This window comes from Anastrepha obliqua, chromosome 5 (assembly GCF_027943255.1).
Source record: "Anastrepha obliqua isolate idAnaObli1 chromosome 5, idAnaObli1_1.0, whole genome shotgun sequence".
NCBI classification, from domain to species: domain Eukaryota; kingdom Metazoa; phylum Arthropoda; class Insecta; order Diptera; family Tephritidae; genus Anastrepha; species Anastrepha obliqua.
In genome coordinates, this window is record NC_072896.1 from 68,292,491 (window position 1) to 68,312,512 (window position 20,022).

The 20,022-nt window shown below is 35.6% G+C and overlaps 1 protein-coding gene across 5 annotated transcripts in view; it reads left to right on the top strand.

Annotated features, from left to right (window-relative positions):
* Window positions 1–20,022, top strand: part of LOC129247019 (protein quick-to-court) — a 63,736-nt gene that overhangs the window by 11,383 nt on the left and 32,331 nt on the right. For 3 of the 5 annotated variants that reach the window (XM_054885852.1, XM_054885857.1, XM_054885854.1), the window contains exons 2-3: window positions 15,120–16,191; window positions 16,289–16,365. In XM_054885852.1, the coding sequence (XP_054741827.1) occupies window positions 15,135–16,191; window positions 16,289–16,365 (1,134 nt within the window). In that variant the 5' untranslated portion in view covers window positions 15,120–15,134. Of the gene's footprint in view, window positions 1–15,119; window positions 16,194–16,288; window positions 16,366–20,022 lie in introns of all 5 variants that reach the window. The other 2 variants (XM_054885855.1, XM_054885856.1) reach the window with 2 other exon arrangements.

The following is a 20,022-nucleotide window of genomic DNA, read 5'->3' on the forward strand; positions in this document are numbered from 1 at the left end:
GAAAAGGTCTCTTTAAATATATCAGTGCCGTGCCAGTTCAGTATCAGTGCTTATCAGTACCAAACCGTGATAAAAATTCACATATATCCTTTTTCATCCATATCAAACACAACTGCCAATAGAATGACTTCAGTTTGTTAGTGAAATACACAAAACTATCGTTGACGACGTATTTATAAATTACAAAGCACGCCCTAAAGCAGCACTGTTGATAAAACAAGCTACTGTGGCGGACCTGTCTGAATAGGTAGGTGCATTTGAGGCTAAGGAAACGATTTTTTATTTTTCACTGACACTGATACCGAACTGACCTTAAAGTGCACTGCCAGCGTATTTGATATTTTTCGCTGAGCCGCCTTAATGCGCATACATATGCAAATATACACATACATATGTATGTATATGGTTAAAAACTCATAGAGAGGTGAATGTTTTAATTGAGCTTTAAAAAAATACTAAAAAAATTCGTATTGTGACAACTAAAGCACTGTGCCGTATGAGTGTAAAATTACCGAATGCGGCGAGAATCAGTAGTATCGCGGTCTGTAAAGCTGATTGTATGTAAAATGTGTATTCGTAACGGTCGCACGTTGAAATTTCATAACAGCACAAACACCGCGAAATGCAATATTTTTTGTTAAAGAAAAAATTAAATTTAAGTGCTATCCATGTCAAATGGTTAATAAATGTATTGACATCTAATTTAAAGTGATTTAATGTGATTGTGAACGAATGGGCATTATTTTATATCTGCAAAAGAGATGTGCATAAAATTGGCATATGTGAAACATACGTGCATATGTATAAGAAAAAGTTTATAGATTTTGAAATATTTCACTGTTTATATGATGGCTTATCTGTGTTTGAACGACTACATTCAACTGTAAAAATATAAGTGCGTTTTCGTTTTTCATATCATATCGCGTAAGTGGTGCTTGCAAACGTATTTCATTGCAGATTGCGAATAACGTAAAAATTACCCTTCCCTAATATTTCCAATATTCTACCAAAATAATTATGCTACAATTTGTTTACGAACGTCAAGGACAGAAATAAGAAATGGAGTATTTATATTTTTTTATAATTTCCTATCAACAAATTTATTGATAACAAAAATAACAAATACTGTCAAATACAAATGTAAAGCGTTTTAGTTTTTACTATAGGTAACCAAAATAATATTAAGCGCAGAAGCATAAAAAAATTATCCAAATTTTATATAATCAAATGAAAGGTTCGAATCTCTGTGCATGAAATAGGAAAATGATAGAAAAAAGGTTTTTTCCCAATAGCGGTCGCTGGCAATAGCAAACCTCCGAGTGTATTTCTGCCATGAAAAAAAGCCTCATAAAAACTAATTGCCGTTTGGAGTCGGCTTAAAACTGTTGACATCGGCCTCCATAACGTGTACTTTGGTAAGCTCACTGAAGGCTTCCAGGCCATAATATGCCTATATGAGATTCAGTAGGGACATAATAAACGGTCTTTCAAAAGATGCGCCTAGATGTTGTTTTAAAATAAAACATGTAAAAATTTTGATTCTTTCAGGTTTCATTATTTTTATTCAAAATACGGCTCTTAACAATTACATCATTTAAATACCCTCCATAAACACGTCTACAGATAAAATCACCCAAACTGTCAATTAATGAATTTCTAATTGTTGAGAACGACGAGATATCGATGTTGACGTTTGTTCAGCAACACTTTGCGCTGTAGCAGCAATATTCCCAAGAGAACGTACAGTTTTTCTAACCTCGACGGAGCAATTTTCTTGAATTTTTTTCACCAACTATTACTTCCACCGCCAACTATTACTATTACTCCGGCCGCCGTAGCCGAATGGGTTGGTGCGTGATTACCATTCGGAATTCAGAGAGAGAACGTCGGTTCGAATCTCGGTGAAAACACCAAAATTAAGATAAATATTTTTCTAATATCGGTCGCTCCTCGGCAGGCAATGGCAAACCTCCGAGTGTATTTCTGCCATGAAAAAGCTCCTCATAAAAATATCTGCCGTTCGGAGCCGGCTTGAAACTGTAGGCCCCTCCATTTGTGGAACAACATCAAGACGCACACCACAAATAGGAGAAGGGTGTACGCGCCCATTTTTATAAGTTTTAATCATTTTAACGCGTTGCTCGTTTAAAATTGTAACGGGTGATCAATCATGAGGTGCTTTTTTCAATAGTTAAAAAAAAAAACAAAAATGTAAATTATGTTCAAAACCTTTATTTATCATTTGAAAGGACATTCTTTGACATTTACTTTTTGAATATGACTTCATTCAAATGTTGGCCACAACTACGCTTAAGGTGGTCCATTCTGAAGGTCCAATTTTCAATCACTCGTTCGAGCATTTCGACTGGTATGTCGTGAATAACACGCGTAATGTTGGCTTCCAGAGCTTCAATCGTAGCTGGTTTATCAGCATAGACCTTGGACTTCACGAATCCCCAAAGAAAAAAGTCCAAAGGTGTGATATCACAAGATCTTGGTGGCCAACTCACAGGTCCTAAACGTGATCTCAGCTGCTCTCCGAAATGACTTCTCAATAAAGTCATTGTTTCACGAGCTGTATGGCAAGTGGCTCCGTCTTGTTGAAACCAAATGTCGTAGAGATCATTAGATTCAATTTCAGGTAGCAAAAAGTCCGATATCATGGTACGGTAGCGAGCACCATTCACAGTTACGTCGCTGCCATCATCATTTTTGAAAAAATATGGACCGATGATTCCACCAGCCCATAAACCACACCAGACCGTTGTTTTCTCTGGGTGTAAAGGTAGCTCTTGAACCTGTTCTGGTTGCTCTTCATCCCAAATACGGCAATTTTGCTTATTGACGTAACCATTGAGCCAGAAATGCGCCTCATCGCTGAACAAAATTTTGCTCGAAAACAGCGGATCTTCTTCAATCTTTTGAAGAGCCCAATCAGCAAAACGGTGACGTGCAGGAAGGTCATTTGGCTTTAGTTCTTGTACGAGCTGTATTTTGTATGCTTTTAAATGAAGATCCTTCCGTAAAATTGACCAAGTTGTTCCATACGACAGTCCAAGTTGCTGGAACGGTGCCGAATCGATTCATCGCGGTTTTCACGTACACTCTCTGCTACTGCCGCTATATTCTCAATGCTTCTTGCTGGACGTGGCCGAGGCAGGCCGATTATGTTGACCATAATGCGGTCTAAGCGCACGAAAAATATTTGTCACAGAACGCTGATTTTCATAATACAGTTGAACAATTTGTAGACGTTGTTGCGGTGTGAGTCTTTCCATGATGAAATGCCAAACGCTGTTCAACAAATCCACGATGACAGTTTGCCACAACTTGCGCGCGATCTGTAAAAAAACGCAAATGAAAAAAACTCCTCTTAATTGATCACCCTTTACATCTGTCTACTTAAAAAATGTCAAAGATGACATAAAAAAAGTACCGTTTAGGAATTATGCACTGCTGACATCCAGGCGTTACTTTTGAAAGACCCTTTATAAATACCTATAGCAGATCTTAATCGGCATAATTTCGATGCTGTAAATGATGAAGAACAGCCTGTATTATTTTACAAATTTTTTAATTTAATTAATTTACACAACTTGACTTAACTAAATCTTTTACCCGATCTATAAATGGAAAGTTGTGTTAGCGGTTAGCTAAAACTTAAATTTTCTTAAGAAGCTTCACATTTTAGATTCTTAAGTTTCAGTCTTAGTTTAAATTTTATAATTTTTACAATTAAATGCATGTAGAAATTATTTTTGAAAATAATTTATTTGATGTGCCAATATAGGAGATGAATTGTTATACATCTGTTTAAGATAGAATATACAAAAACAAACATTGCCGTGTTCAGTAACCGTTTCCAATTTTTTAAGTGAAGTTAAATCTACACTAACTGAGGTTTTAGTAAATTCACCACTTATGATCACGCGTGAACTTTATAAACAGTGTTTTTTTTTAGCTGCATGAACTACCGATATCGATAACTATGGTTTGGCAGCTGAGAATGGCTAGCATTAAGGTTTGGAAAGTCATCATGTATCTCTTAACGACAAAACAACGCTTCGGGGTTCTTCGTTGAAACGATCGCAGAACAAAAATACGTACTCCGCGCTTTTTAGTGTATTGTTGCAGCTGGAACAGAAGGGAGTGTCCTCCATGTGAAAACGATGGAGGTACACCATGAAACATCCGTGACCACTCAATATTTTGGGCTAAATAGTGGTCTACATCTTCGTGTCTTCTGGTCACCTATTGGCTAATTTTGGGGATACTTCTATAGGGCCATTAACAGACGAATGAAGCTTTCGCTTCAGCTGTCGGCTTTACTTATTGTCTGTCATAAAGTTGTACCATTTCCTGCACAAATATATATATTGAGAGCTTTCCAGCGATGACGCAAACCGCGTCGTCTGATACGGTCCTGTTCCGTACGCGACTCTTAGCGCATTTCGTCGGTGCACTTGAGCTACGGGTCTTAAATTCGATGGCTTTGCTCCTGCCCATAATAGCATATAAGATGACTGGATCCACCACCCTTGGCCAGGAGGGGTCGTCTGGCGCCTTGCGGTCCGCCTATGTTTAGGAGAATTCTTGTAAGAGCACCGTTGCCTGCCGTTGCTTTGGAGCCCACAGTTGCTAAGTGTTGCTTAAAGCAGAGCCGTGCATCAATCATTACGTCTAGATAGTTCATTGCCTCTTGCGACAGTATTTCATGGTCCCCTCTCCGCAATTTCATGAACTCTTTATTTCTTCGCGCAGTTAATAGGGCCGCTTCTATTTTTTGTACTGCCAACTTTAGCCTCGCTGCAGAGAGCCATAGACTCTATCCACTGCATCATTACACTTCTCGTGCAAGTGGTCTAGTGACCATGTCTGTGACCATTAGAGCGATGTGATTGGCTTAGCCTACCAGTGTTGCTTTATCCGGAAAATCTAAGCCAAGTACTCCATCGAACATGGCATTCCACAGTGAGCGTCCAAGGACTGATCCCGGTCCGTATCATACTGCAAGATTCTATCCCTAAAGCAGCCTCGTATTATGCGTATTAGATATCCAGGGACTTAGAGATTTTTTAGGAACAGCAATATATTTGACCACCTCGCTGAATTGAACGCATTTTTGACGTCTAGCGTGATAATTGCACAGAACTTCATGCGTGTATGTCCTCCGCTAATGTCGTCGCGCGTTATATTTGTCACCGTTCTAATAGCGACCACAGTTGATCTAGGCCGTCTGAAACCGAATTGTTTGTCAGATAGGCGGGTTGGGCATTCCAGATAGCTTTGTAGCCGGTCGAGCATACACAGGGGTCTGCATGCTGACGATTGGTCTGGTTGGTAAGAGTCATTCCTCGCTGGACCTATTGCCTGACATTGTTGTTGGTGGTAATGCGGGATCCTAGGTAGACAAAGTCGTTAACTACGCCGAACACGTAATTGTCAATCGCAACCTGCTGTCCAATATGCGTAGACTCTTTGGTTGTTTACCCGAGTTACTTTGCCTGGTTAACTTCAAGACCCATTCGAAAAGATTCTTTTTCAAGACTGAAAAAGTTGCACTGACTGCCCGCTGTGTAATACCAACAATATCATCAGTGTAATCGAGCAGCACGACACTTTTATAGAAATTAGTGCCGGAGATGTCGATATTGGTGACGCGAATAATTTTCTCCATCATCAAGATGAAAAAGTTGCCTGATAAGGCATCGCCTTGTCGGAAGCCCCGCTTCGATTCAAATGACTCAGAAAGATCTGGGCAAATTCTCACTGCGCTAGTGGTATTTGTTAGGGTCATCTTGGAAAGCCGGAAATTATCTACCAGATTATATTTAAAAAAATGCATTCCAACAATATTCTGAAGTTCTCAAGCTCTTATGATGAATGACATAACCACAGTGATACAAATGGCATACCACTGGCATATGCTAGCACATGGTTTTCATGTTTACATACATACGCTCTTTGAAAAGCCCGTTATAGCTTAAGACTTAATATTTTTATATTGAATTTTTATTTGATTATTTTTAGTTTTATTTTGGTTGTTATTATTATTACTATTTTATTCTTACTACTATTATTGTTTTTATTATTATTTTATTTTTATTATTGTTTTAATTATTATTATTATTATTATTATTATAAGTATTATATTATTTTATTCTACGTAAATATTAGTTTCGGGAAAAAGAAATCCATTATTTTTGCGCAAAATCGACGAAACAAAAATTGCTCGTAATTAGCTGTTACAGTATCGCGACCATAAACACCATTCACTGTAAAATGTACCGAGTTTTCTCTCTGTTGACTTCCATTGCTAACACCCTATAACTCAACACTGAATGGAACAAACAAAAAACAGCAAAATAATTTTTTAGTGCGAAAAGTCACCTTGACAACGCGTATAAACTTTAAATTGTTTGATCGATATTTTACCAGATATCGATAGCTATAGGCATTTAACGTGGAAATAATGGATTTCCTTTTCCCCATATATGCATGTATATTAATATAAATGAGATTTTTTTAATGTAGAACAAACCAGGTAAAGCAAGTATTATATAATGTCAAAACTAAAACTTTTCCTAGGAAATTTGTTTCACACCGAAACCCAACCGAATGCAAATCCCATTACTCACATATACAAATTGGCACTTACACATAGTAGAAAAAGTCTGCGTTCACCTATGCAAATATTCTTTGCATTAGAAAAAGTTGAAAACAATAAATATTTCAGAATTTTTTTTTAATGAGTTTTATTTAGTTCACTTAACCGTAACTATCACACATATTTCGCTACCAATAACAAAATCAAATTTAAAATGAGATCACATAAAATTAAAAAGGCCATTCAAACTAAACGGAAAAAGTTTGCGTTCACTTCAATAATATTGTAATAAAATAAAAGGCTTAAGATCATAGAAATGTTTTAAAATTAATAGCTAGTTGGATATCCACGCCTTTTTATGACTTCTAGAAGGCGTCTTTTCATTGATCCAACTAGTTTGGCTGTTATTTCTGGACTTATGGCTTCCCATTCCTCTTTAAGCGCGTTCTTAAGCATTTCCTTGCTAGTTATTGTACGCTCTCGTATTTTTTTTTTCTAGAACGTCCCATAAGTGCTCAATGGGGTTAAGGTCAGGTGTGTATGATTGTGGGGGTGTGCGAAGTTGTTTTGGAACATTATACAACAACCACAACCTAACAATCTCTGCTGTGTGTTTCGGGTCGTTGTCCTGTTGGAAAACAAATCTTTCACCGAGTCCCAGTTTGATTGCACTTTCTCTCGAATTCGTTTTTAAAATATCGAGATAATCATGTCTGTTCATTATCGACTCAATAAACTGTATATTTCCAACGCCCGAACTAGCCATACACCCCCATATCATGGCATCTCCTCCCCCATGCTTTACCGTAGGTACCAGATTTTGCTTTCCAAGTGCCGTTCCGTTTTTCCTCCAAATAATTTTACGACCTTTTATCCCGAAAATGCAAAACTTGCTCTCATCTGAAAAAATCACACTATTCCAAAACACAGGTAGCTTGTTTACGTATTCTTGGCGAAAGCCATCCGCTTAAGTCGATTTACTCGCGATATGAAGGGGTTTTTTCGGGCCAGTCTGCCGTGAAATACGATTCTTTTGAGAATTTTTCTTACTGTATCTGGATGTACTTTCTTTTGGTATTTTACTTCTATGTCTTTTGAAATTTGGCTTGCTGTTAGTCGTGGATTAGACTTCACAAGAATAGTTATGTTGCGTTCTTCTCTTTCCGTCAGTTTTTTTGGACGCCCAGAACGAGGCTTAGACTCCAAACAATTCGTTTGCTTGAAGTTGTTTATCACTCTTTGGACCGAGGAGTATTGCCTCCCAACAATTTTCGCGATTTCCCGATAGCTCTTACTATTTTGCCACAAACTTACAATGATTTTCCTTTCACCAATATCTATTTCTTTTCGCCTGTGGTCCATAGTAACAAAAAATGTATTTCTAATATCAATTTTTCCCTCTTTAGATTTGTTCTTAACCGCGTCAACTACATGAATGATTTAAAATTAAATTTAACGTAATTGCCATGCAAATAATCGTCACTATTCGAAATGAACGCACACTTTTTCTGCTCAGCCTATTTAAGTAACTGTACTACAATCCCGTTATCTGAACACGACGTAGCTCAAACTCCAAAAAAGTTTGTTCATACCCTCTACGAATAAAAGTGAAAAGAAATAACTGAGAGTTTTAAGATAAACACGTTAAATTATTTTAATACTTTATAACAGTGGGTGAACACAGACGTTTTCTACCATGTGTACACACTTTGTTGGGTGTTAGACCGAGCTCTGCCTCCTTGCACCATTAGCTTCTCCAAAAAAAAGTTAAGACACATGTTTTTAATGTCTGTTGCTACTCGCTCGTTTTGGCAGTAAATTCTTGATTTTATGCCTAATTTGTTAACATTTTTAGTACGCTATGGTGTAGTTAAAAGAAATAATTACAAAAAATGGTTGATGTTAAATAGTTCGTTTCGTTGAAAGCTCGCAAACATGCGCACATACACACATACATATATTTACTGGCTACTGAAAGCTCTCTGCCCATTACCATGTGTCCTATCTTTCCTTTTCACTTTCCCCGGAACGATCTAATTTGTTTCAACAACTATAAAATTGCGCGCTACTGCAATTTATGTATATAAATAAATATATATGTATGCACTTGCACATGTGTATGTACTCGTACGTGTGGCGTTGCAAGAGCAATAATATAACACTGTACAGGAAGTTCACATTTTGTGTGCTGTAGTTTCCGGTCTTACAGCTTTTATTTTAACTGCTCTAACCACTATTTACGTATGTATGGGTTTTGTATGTTTTCTCTATTTGTTTTTTTTTTTTTTCTCACTTGCTGCAATCAGGGCATTTGCCACACAATCCGTTGGTGTGAACGCAAAATGTACCGCAATGTGTGCTGATTACGTTCCATTATTGTATGTGTGTATGAGTGTGTGGTTATGAAAATCTTTCAACTTTTGCAACTTGCATACTATTTCTTATTTTATTGCATCAACACGTACTAGACATGTTGCACAGCAATGTACTATACATACATGTGCATGTATGTATATGTGCAAAATGTACATAGTCTATTGTGGTTGCCACATTTCTCATTGAAGCAACACAGCTTTACATGCAACACCAGAGAAGTTATTAAGAAGCAAATCGTTACCTTTTACACTTTTACATTTTAGAGTACGTTGTAAGTTTTCCCATTTTAATATCTACCCGCAATTAACTGTAATTTGTAGAAATGTGTGAAGAGAGAAAGAAAAGCTTGCAAACGCTTAGCTTTAGTAGGCATTGTCTCTTAACACGAATTTTACGAGTTATATATGTGTATATATGTATGTATGTTTATATTCCTACCTATTTACATACATATGTATGAGTATGGATATGATCGTGCTGCATGGAATTGTATAGCAATTTATTACCTATGTCGGATTTTCACTTTTCAAACAACAAGCAGAAATAATTGAATGGTTAATACATTTTAAGCATTAAAATGGCTAATAACTCTTATAAACAATAAGAAAAAAGTAGCGTAGCAAGTGAATAAATTCATATACAATTCACAAATGTATAGCACAAATTTATATTACGTCCATACATACATACCTACACACATAATAAACTGGCGCATTCAACCTGAAAAGCCTGTGGGGTGCGTCCCAATAATAAACGAGCCTATTTTTCTATGCCGCCTCGGTACGACAGATAGTTTTCTGAGATACTATTTCATGTAAGAATTATTTATTTACTTAATAGTTCATTTAATAATATGAAAATGCAATATTTCTATGAAAAACAGATTAATGCTAAACAATTCAGTTACGTTAAAAATAAATTAAACCTATAAATTAATTTTAATGTAGGCAATGCAACATTTCTTAAAGTTTACAAAGAAGTAATTTTAGAGAATACTTAGAAACTAGTTAAACAATTCATTTAGTAACACTTTTAAATAGTACTTTGTGGAAGAAAAATCTAGGTCAATACGATTTGAAATCATCTTAAATTCTCTCAAAGTTGTGGAAATCAGAGCACTGGAAGCATAATAAATTCTAACCATCCCTTCGTAAACACCGCTGAGGAATATTGAAATCAATTTTTCGAGTAGCGATGGAGAATCAAATCGAAAACGAAAGTGGGGGAGATAATACTCATTGGACAGTAATATATTCGGAGATTTCTGTTTTCTATTCAATATTCCGGTCAAGCTCAGGGCGTACTATTTGTATTTCATACACATATTTATATATTATATACATATATAATTGACGCTTACACCATTTATTGGCTGTTTCGCCGAGATCCTCCTCGTATTTGTGGTGTGTGTCTTGATGTTCTACAGAAGAAGGGGCCTACAATTTTAAGCTGATTACGAACAGCAGATGGTTTTTTATGAAATGGTTTTTCATGGCAAGAATACGCTCGGAGGCAGGAATACATTCGGGGGCGACCACTTTTAGAAACATATTTTTCTATAATTTTGATATTTCATGCACGCATATTTGAACCTATGCAGTTCCGAATGGTAGTTACGCACCAACTCATTCGTCTACGGCGGCCGTCGTATTTCATACACAAACAAGCGACTACGCATATTAGTAGCTATTATATGTGATTATACTCTATAGAAAACCAATCGTCCATCAAGTTTAGACTTGTGGTGTCAGTGCTTCAGTTTAAATGTATTTTTGCACAGTGGGTAGTAAACAAGTAAACATTTACCCAACATGTTTCCATAATACACCCCCGAAATTATTATAAAGGCATCACATATTGACATGTTTTGTTTATTTACTTTTTTATATTATAATTTCAATCATTATTTTTTTTGTAATGATAGTTCATTCCATAACAAATGCAGTAATAATCCAAGTTTCAAATTTTGTGCATGATTTTCATAAAAATTTCAAACTTTTAAACCAGAATTAAAAAGAAAGTTTGAGTATGCAGTTTTATAGTTCAATAAATTTTAGTACAATATAATAAAATCAAAGTTTATTATAGTGAAAGGACTCAGCATTGCGAAAGATCTATTGTACCTCCTTCGTGGAAAATGAAAATTTAAAGTAGCTAAAAATTCTTTCTGATTTTTAACAATTTTTTACCCTGTAGATGCTGCACATTTTTTCCCATATAAAAAAAAAATGGTTAAATACCAACGAAAATTTTAGGCAATATCAAACTTCCATTTTATTATAATTAATAAAAACTTCCATTTTATTATAATAAAATGTAAGGCGCTATAAAACTGCGTACCAAATTTTTTTCATAAAAGGCGTGAATCTTGGAATATTATGGTTTTTGTTATGGAATAAACAAAATTGTTATAAACAAATAATTGAGACTAAAAAGTAAATGAGTAAAAGGCAAAATTTGTCAATATGTTGTGCCTTTATAGTAATTTCGGAGACGTATATGTACAGGTATATAGCCGACATCTAAGAAGGTTTAGAAAATGCGTTGGTGTACTAATTGGGGTGACAAACATTACATCGCCTCAGCAAAGCTCTAATAGTATTCGATTCACTAGTAGTATTTTATTCCCGGTATTTTAAATTTTAATAATTCACTTAGGGGGCGTCCATAAATTACGTGAGATGTTTAAGGGGGGGAGGGGGTCGAGTCAAATCTCATCTAATCTTACGTTGGAGAGAGGGGGGTCTCGGCAAATATCACGCAATTTTTTTTCTGATTGAAACAAAAAAATTGTACATGCTTAAGATTTAATCTCAAGCGTAATCGTAGTATGATTAAGATCATTCACTAATTCGTGCGAAAGAAAATAATTTCATTCATACTTGGACGTTATACATTACTACTGTCAAACCACCATATTTGTTTTATACCAAATAGCTCAATTTAATCTGAATTTGCGCTACAGTGTAGCCCGTCGGTTGTTTTCGCGCCACTATGAGCCGAACGCCCTATCACTCAGGTTGACGTTTGACAATTCCGGACTTTAAAGAACATGACGGAAAATCATTTGCTCCATTTCTAATACGGGTACCGATTCAACCGCTGAATGCCTTCATCAGCACGCCTATTGATCTCTATTGCCCAAGTATACGTGATGATTTAGAGAAAATATGCTGCAGTACATGCGGTATTTACTTCGCATCTATCACAAGAGCTGCAGAGCACAGGCGAGCAGCTCACATTGCACCAGCTAAGCAAGCGCGTATGTTCCGCAAAGTGCGACCCTCACGGATTGTCACAAGACGAGCTAATGAGTTACTGTGCGCAAGCGTCAACGGCTTAGAGTGGCTAGATTAGAACGAAGTTGAAGGAGCACATGATTTTACTGAAAATCATATGGACATGTTGGTCCCAATAGTCTCTCTTGAAACCGCGCATGATTCTCCATGGACTGAATTAGAGTAGATATTCTTTTTTTAATCGCAGTAGTTACGATTTAAGTCTTCTATTGTTAAATTTTTATTACACTTATAACTCTCAGCAACATTGATTACTAGTCTAAACTAGTCGTAAATAAAAGCACGAAGCAAATTTTTTTTCTTTTTACAATAACAATCCAACGCGTTTACATAAGAAACCCACATTTTGAAAAATCTCACGTGAGATTGGGGGATGGGGGAGGGGGTTGAATAAAATCTCACGACATCTCACCAGGGGGGGAGGGAGTTTCAGAAAATTGAAAAAAAAAAAACACCTCACGTAATTTATGGACGCCCCCTTAGTTAAAATATCCTCTCCAAATAGAGCCAAAAGATTAAAGTCTACGCTTGAAAAAAATGCAATGTTCGTTGTTGCTAAGTTGTTTTTAAAAAGAAGAGGGTCCTAAACTAACTGAATTAAAGATAACAAAATTTTACAAAGATTTAATTTTTATTTTGCTTTCTTAATAATGAAGGGTCACTTGGTTGGTCTCATAGATTTATGTCTTGAGATGTGTCCGCCGAAAATAACCTAACAAAGTCACAACGCATGATTTTGGCGGACATTTGGGTGGATAATTTCCCGAATTGATTGAATTGAATTTGAGTCGCACAAATTAATTTTGTTTATTGTCCTACATATGTGACACGCACTAACATTTAGTTGGAGTTAAAATTAGTTTATGTCAATGCTAATTCAAATCGGAGAGAAATTTTTGTATATCTTTGATCTATAGCGTGTTCTATTGACGTTATTATTCTCACTAGTAGTTCATTTACATCCGACAATTGTCCTTATACTACACGTAAGAATTTTTGGTATCCAAAAATAACCTTGTCAGTGAAAAATGGTGAAAAAAAATAACAATTTTGACCATCACCATATTCAATAAAGTTCTCAACACATAGAGCAATCGTGAGCCATGCAAAAATCCGCGAGAAAAACGAGAGCTCCTCTACCCACAGATATTTTTTTAGTATTTTACACCTTTTCCCAAGAAAATTCCGGTTTTAAAGAATAAGTAAAATGTGAAAGATTTTTATTTTTGGTCTGTAACATCTGTAGTATAATTTCTTTATGAAAGCACATCCTCTAAAGAAATATTTCATATGAATGGATTATATAGTTTTAAACTTTTTCATCAAAATATATTGAAATAGTGAAAAATCGGAAAAACATAGAGATACTAAAAAAGAAACCCATTATTTTCTCGGTAGATGGCTGTAGTGATCAATATCTCGCAAAGAATCGATCAAACAATTTAAAAGTTTATACGAGTTGTCAAGGTGACATTTCACACTAAAACAATTCTTTTGCTGTTTTTTTTTTAGTTCCATTCAGTCGTGAATTACAGGGTGTTAACAATAGAAGTCAACAAAGAGAAAATTCGATACATTTTAGAGTTTTTCTTTGATAAAACGAAAATGCAAGCCAATCCGCTGAAATTGTGAATGGAGTTTATGGTGCCGATACTTTAACAGCTAATTACGTGGAATTTGGGCTCGTCGATTCCGTTCAGGAATTTTTGATGTTAAAGAAAGTGTCGAATATGTCGATAAAACGCAAAATGTTGTTGCGTAAAATTTTACGCAAAATTTATGGATTTCTGTTTCCCCAAACTAATATATTTTTATCGCCAGGAGCAAAAAAAAAATTAACATAGTGAGGATTATCCGACTAAGATATCTTTCTTTCTGCTTAATCTTCAAAGGTATGTGTGTTCACAAAGCGGCCTGCTTTAGCGATTTATTGTCGAAGATTATCCTATTATCATTTTCGACGCCTACAATACGAGAATGGGATCGTTAAACTCCTGCTTTGACTTTCTACTTCGGTCATGGTGTAACTTGCGAATATATCGAATTTTCTATGATTTTTGTTGTTGGTATATTCATTTAGAAATATTCGGACTTGATCGTCGAAATGCTAGTGCTATTCCCTCTGGAATGACAATATGTTGCGGAATACGCAACGGCTTTATTGGTGAATTTTTCTTTAAAAAATGTTGCTAGAAAGGGTAAACGATGGGCGCTAATGAGACATGATAAATATTTTTTTGTGACTGGAAATTATAATGATAGGCGAACTTCGCCACAATCAATCTTTTGCGCGCCAAGTTCGGTAATCGGGTTGTCATGGTGTCGTGTTATCATAGCGTAATCGTGTTGTCTCGTTAATGCCAATTGGCGACTTCGAAGCTGCCATTTACGCCGTTAGAATTTTTTTGCATAAGAAGTTTTTAAGCCAGTAACATTTAACTACAGATCACTGTACAACTTGTACAACATATTACTTCATATTCTTTTTTATTATTTTTATTAATTGTCTAATAAGTCGTTAAAATCTTGAGCAGCGAGAAAATATTAGAAAGGTAAATTAAAAATGAAATAATTACAATAATTATAAACAAAATTGCGGTTAATCATGAAATTACCATTCACTCACTCTCCTTGTTGAGAAGAAGAAAGTTTTAATTAGTTGATGCCGGCAGGCAATTTTCGCTATACATAATTACAAAGTTAATTAATCATGACTTTTCGGCAGTTGCCACAACTCGCATTTCATTGCTTTCCATTGCAAGTTGCTGTAAATGCAGCACTAACGTGTTTTTCAATACTATATTTCCTCATGCACACCACTTCTTTTTCATTTGCAGTGACGTGACCAATTAATGACATCATTGTCAATAGCAAAGACATCGACTGTCGAAACGTCATTAGTTGCGACAACAACAGACACTGGAGAGGAATTAGACGAGATGGCTGAGACGAGTGCCTCCGAGGTGGAGGCAAAGCAAAAAATAGAAAAGGAAGGCAAACTGATAAACAACAATAACCCAATAACCGATATTGTAAACGAAACTAATGCAATGACGGTTAAACCAACACCAACAACAGAAACAGTTTCAGTGAGTGCAGTAACAAAACATATGCCAGCTACAGCAACAGCAACACCACAATTCGCTAGTGCGAGTAAAATACCGCACTTACAACAGCAGCAATCACCGCTGTACACACATGGCAGAGAGTTGAAACAGTTATTGCACTCACCCGATCCATTTCGGCGCTCCGTGTCATTGCGCATGCGCGGCTCAAAATCGAACCTATTCAACAATTATGGCAGTCAGTATCTGGAAATGGAACGTAACACGCGCCATTTGAGCAACGTAACAGCTCCGACTCCGAACACCACGAATACCCACTACCGCCACCCACTGACAGGAGTGCTGGAACAACGACAACAACAACAACACCATCAGTCACTGCAACGTGACACACACGAACGCTACGCCATCACAGCCGGTTCGTTTGGGGGTGCAGCCACGCGTCGCAAGGCCGTAGTATTGCTTGGTTCAGCTGTATCTACGCAAACACCCGCTGCCACAGTTGGCAATCTGACGCGCTCGCAATCGTTGCGTCGAAGTTACCTAAATTACAATTATTATTCACAGCAAAAATTGACCAAAACGGATGCAATAAAGGAGAAAAGTGCTGGAGGCGTCACAAAAGTTGGCTCTGGAGCTGAAACTGGAGCTGATGCAGCAATTACAGGAATTGTAGTTGCTGGTAATGTGGCGCCTCTAAAACAAAATACTCAGCGTGAGATACAGCAGCCTGCTGGTAGTGAAAATTGTGCCGTCCCAAATGGTAGTGTGCAAGGAAATGATATAACGTACAAAGAAGATGGGGTTGGAGAGAAGAGAAGGATTGACAAGGATATGCAGAGAATGGTGCGTAAATTAATTTTTATTTAATTAAATTTTTTAAAAGCATATTTACATGTAAATATCTACTTCTTTACATTTATCTACTTATACAATACGTTTGTTTGGAAAGGGATATTTGTTGACGCTGGGAGTTACGAGTTCTATTGATTTTTTGACGCCTGTATCGCAAAATTTTGTAAGCGAAAAAATATACTAATCTAACCCTTAGTGAAATCAACCGACAAAAATATACAAATACATACATAAATTTCATTTTTCCATATGGGCATAAACAGTAAACACATTTGCTAGCAATGTTACGTATAGTTGTAGTTTGACTAGAAGAAGCATAGAATGTATCATTTTGTTTTTAGGTCAAAGGAGAATGAGTATGCGAGGGCAGTTTTTGCTCTAGCGTATATGTCTGGAATAGTCATGGCACATACGATACTTGAAAACATGCCAAATTCTTGGAGCTTAACGACCTCTCTGAGTTGCCCTTATGAAAGCGGCATATTTGCTATTTTGCCGTACGAAGTAAATATGCTCATATGTACGCTGATATAAGATTACAGTACGTGCAATTAATATACCAGCAGTATTAGGATAAGCGGCCGCCGTAGCCGAATGGGTTGGTGCGTGATTACCATTCGGAATTCACAGAGAGAACGTAAGTTCGAATCTCGGTGAAACACCAAAATTAAGAAAAACATTTTTCTAATAGCGGTCGCCCCTCGGCAGGCAATGGCAAACCTCCGAGTGTATTTCTGCCATGAAAAAGCTCCTCATAAAAATATCTGCCGTTCGGAGTCGGCTTGAAATTGTAGGTCCCTCCAGTTGTAGAATAACATCAAGACGCACACCACAAATAGGAGGAGTAGCTCGGCCAAACACAGGGTGTCTATCATTAAGTCCCGCAAATTATAATAAAAAAATACTGAGGAAGTTTAGACCTTTTATAACTGAAATAGAACAAAGAAAGTCCGTTTTTTATTTTGTAGGGCCGAAATTAAACTTTAAAAACTTATTTCGAAAAATCGAAAACAATTTATATCTTTCGAAAGGGTAGGCCGACTTGGCTGAAATATAGTTTAGGTATCGCTGAATTCCATTGGAGAGAAAATTTTATAAATTTAAACAAATTGTATAATCAAAAAATTATGCAAATATGTAAGTAAGATTGTAAACTTATAAAATAGTTAAAACTATTGAAATTTACTTTTATAAAGAATATTTTTTTTAATTTTTAATTTTTCTCTTAATGTAATTAAAAAATGTCTTAACTATATAACAATTCTAGCCAAAATGTTCGACCTATTCAAAAGAAATAAATTGCTTTGAATTTTGCAAAATTAGTTCTCACACCCAATGGATAAATATTTAAGAGCTGCATCGTGACAAATCTCCAATGCTTCTCCCCTTATAACCTTTCAATGATTTTATCAAATCCATCGTTTTAAACAGTAACAGAGGCATATACATTTTTATTTTTTCAAATAGTGTAGGTCTTATGAAAACTATCTTTCCATGATTACTTGGCGCTATTAATCACTCTATTGGAAGATTTATTATTTTGCAAATGGCGTCATACGTCAATCATATTTGGCACTTGTGAACAAGGCAGCTGCAGTAAACAAACAGACAAACAACGGAGCGCGTAACCGCGTAATCCTTGCATCACTAAAAGTCACTGTTTTTTATTAAGTAAAAAAGCCACCTTGTAGTATAGAGCGAAAGTAAAACGTTGGAAGACACTTACCCTGACCATATAGAGTATACTTATACATATGTACGTATATGTCAGGTGTACAAATAGATATGCTAAAGTTTATTCTTTACTCTACACTCCTCTAAACCTTTCCCATTTAAATAGCAAAATTGTTCGTTATTGGCAAAAAAATTATTAAACAAATATTTGAATTGCATTTAATAAACAAGCTCTGCGCTATTCAATTTACTGAATTCGTTCATAAATGGCTTTTTGAGCTAAAATCCGCAATGAATTTTTAACGCAAAACTTTGAGAGGCATCCTAAATCCTAAAAACATCATTTTTTTGATTTTTTGCCAATATTATCTATGACGTCTGTAATTATGGTATAGTAAGCAAATAAAAAAAAATTGTGATGATAAACAACATCGATTGTAATGCACTCTCTGTGTGAATTCCAAAGTATGTTAGGTAAAACGAAATACATATGTAACTAACTATAGTATTTGGTGAGAGAGTTAAGTTGTTTCTACAGTAAATATAGAATAGTAATTATATCATATGTTCGGTTAAATATATATTTAGTAGCTGCTAAACAAAGCAAAAGTAAGTTATGAGCTATATATATATTAACATAGCTATTTATTTCCTTTTTTAAATTTAAACCATAACATAATACCAGTAAAACATTTCGTCATACATTTTTTTGCAAGTCACTGTAGAAACTGTTGTCCAAGTAGCAGTTGTCCTTACATCATTTTATATTGCATACTTTTAGCCACTACCACATACATTAGGCTGGAGGGAACTTCTAACCAAAACAAACAAAGGTGGTGTGTATTAGCACAAAACTTCTGCTGAGGTATAATACTACAATAATACTTCCATGGGCTTACACTTCCGGGGACGTGGACCCCAAAATATTACACGTTACCTAGCAGCGCAATTGTCAGAATGCCTAGTTTAGCAAACTTATCTCTCGCTCTTTGTCTCTCTCTCTCTCTCTCTCGATTTTCGTTCTCTTTAGTACTTTTCAAAATAAGGGATGTATTTTTGTTAATGTTTTGAAAAATCTGAATATTGTAGCCATAAAAATACTTGAGCATTTTAAGAAAGAGAGGGAGTAGGAAAATAATTGTATCAGAGAACTTGACAAATTGAGTGTAAATGTGCGTTCCATCAATTCCTGTCGTTTCTCACAAATGTTTGCTTGGCCTTTCTTTGATGGTTTGGAGGTAGCAGCGTTTAAGTCTCAGGTGCAGGCTTAGTTGATGTTCTGTTTTGGCGATGTGCAAGTGTTACGCTGTAAAAAACAAAAAATAGTACATATATAAGTGTTGCTGTAAATTGTGAAAATAATCTGAAATTTTTTTAATTTTACTTTTTCACACTTCATTTGTTTTTTGTTTTTGCTCTTTTGGTGCTCACTCTTATGCGCTAGCATTGTGTCAATGTTGTTATGGAAAGTTGAAAGCAAGGATTCAATATAATCGATGGTAAATTGTTAAGAGTTCTGAATTGATTGGTTTTTCCTTGCTTGTTTGTTTGTCAGTGCAAGTGAAACATTAGTGAAAATAGTTTCAAAATTTAGCTTGTAGTTGCTTTTTAATTAAAAGCAGTATTTTATTTTACTTCGCAAGTATGGGAATAATTTAATTTTTCCAAATTTCTTATTGTATGCATTAAAGTTCAAAATATCAGCCATCATTTCCATTTATGTATAAGTATGCACATACGAACATATTACGTACGTCTTACCATTTATCCATTCCTATTGTTACCATAGTAATTGTCCTTTATATGGATTTATCTGTCTTATTTAAAATATATTTTTTGAACCTAAAATGAAAATTTTTTACTGCACTTCATTTCTAAGTGCCAATCATTAGCCATTCTGTTTTCTGGTTCAGTGAGTTATTAGTAACCTCCAACAACCTCTCCGAGCCAATTTGCAGCAAAATTTATAGTATCGTTCTCTTAATGGACTTTTATTAAAATACTGGCACGATGCCAAATAGCATAAAAAATCTAGCAAGAACAAAACTTAGTTCACACAATAGACTAGTTGGTACGATATTTCTAATAATCACTTATGAAAACGTACATACATACAAATATACTTATTTATTTAATTGAATCTTGT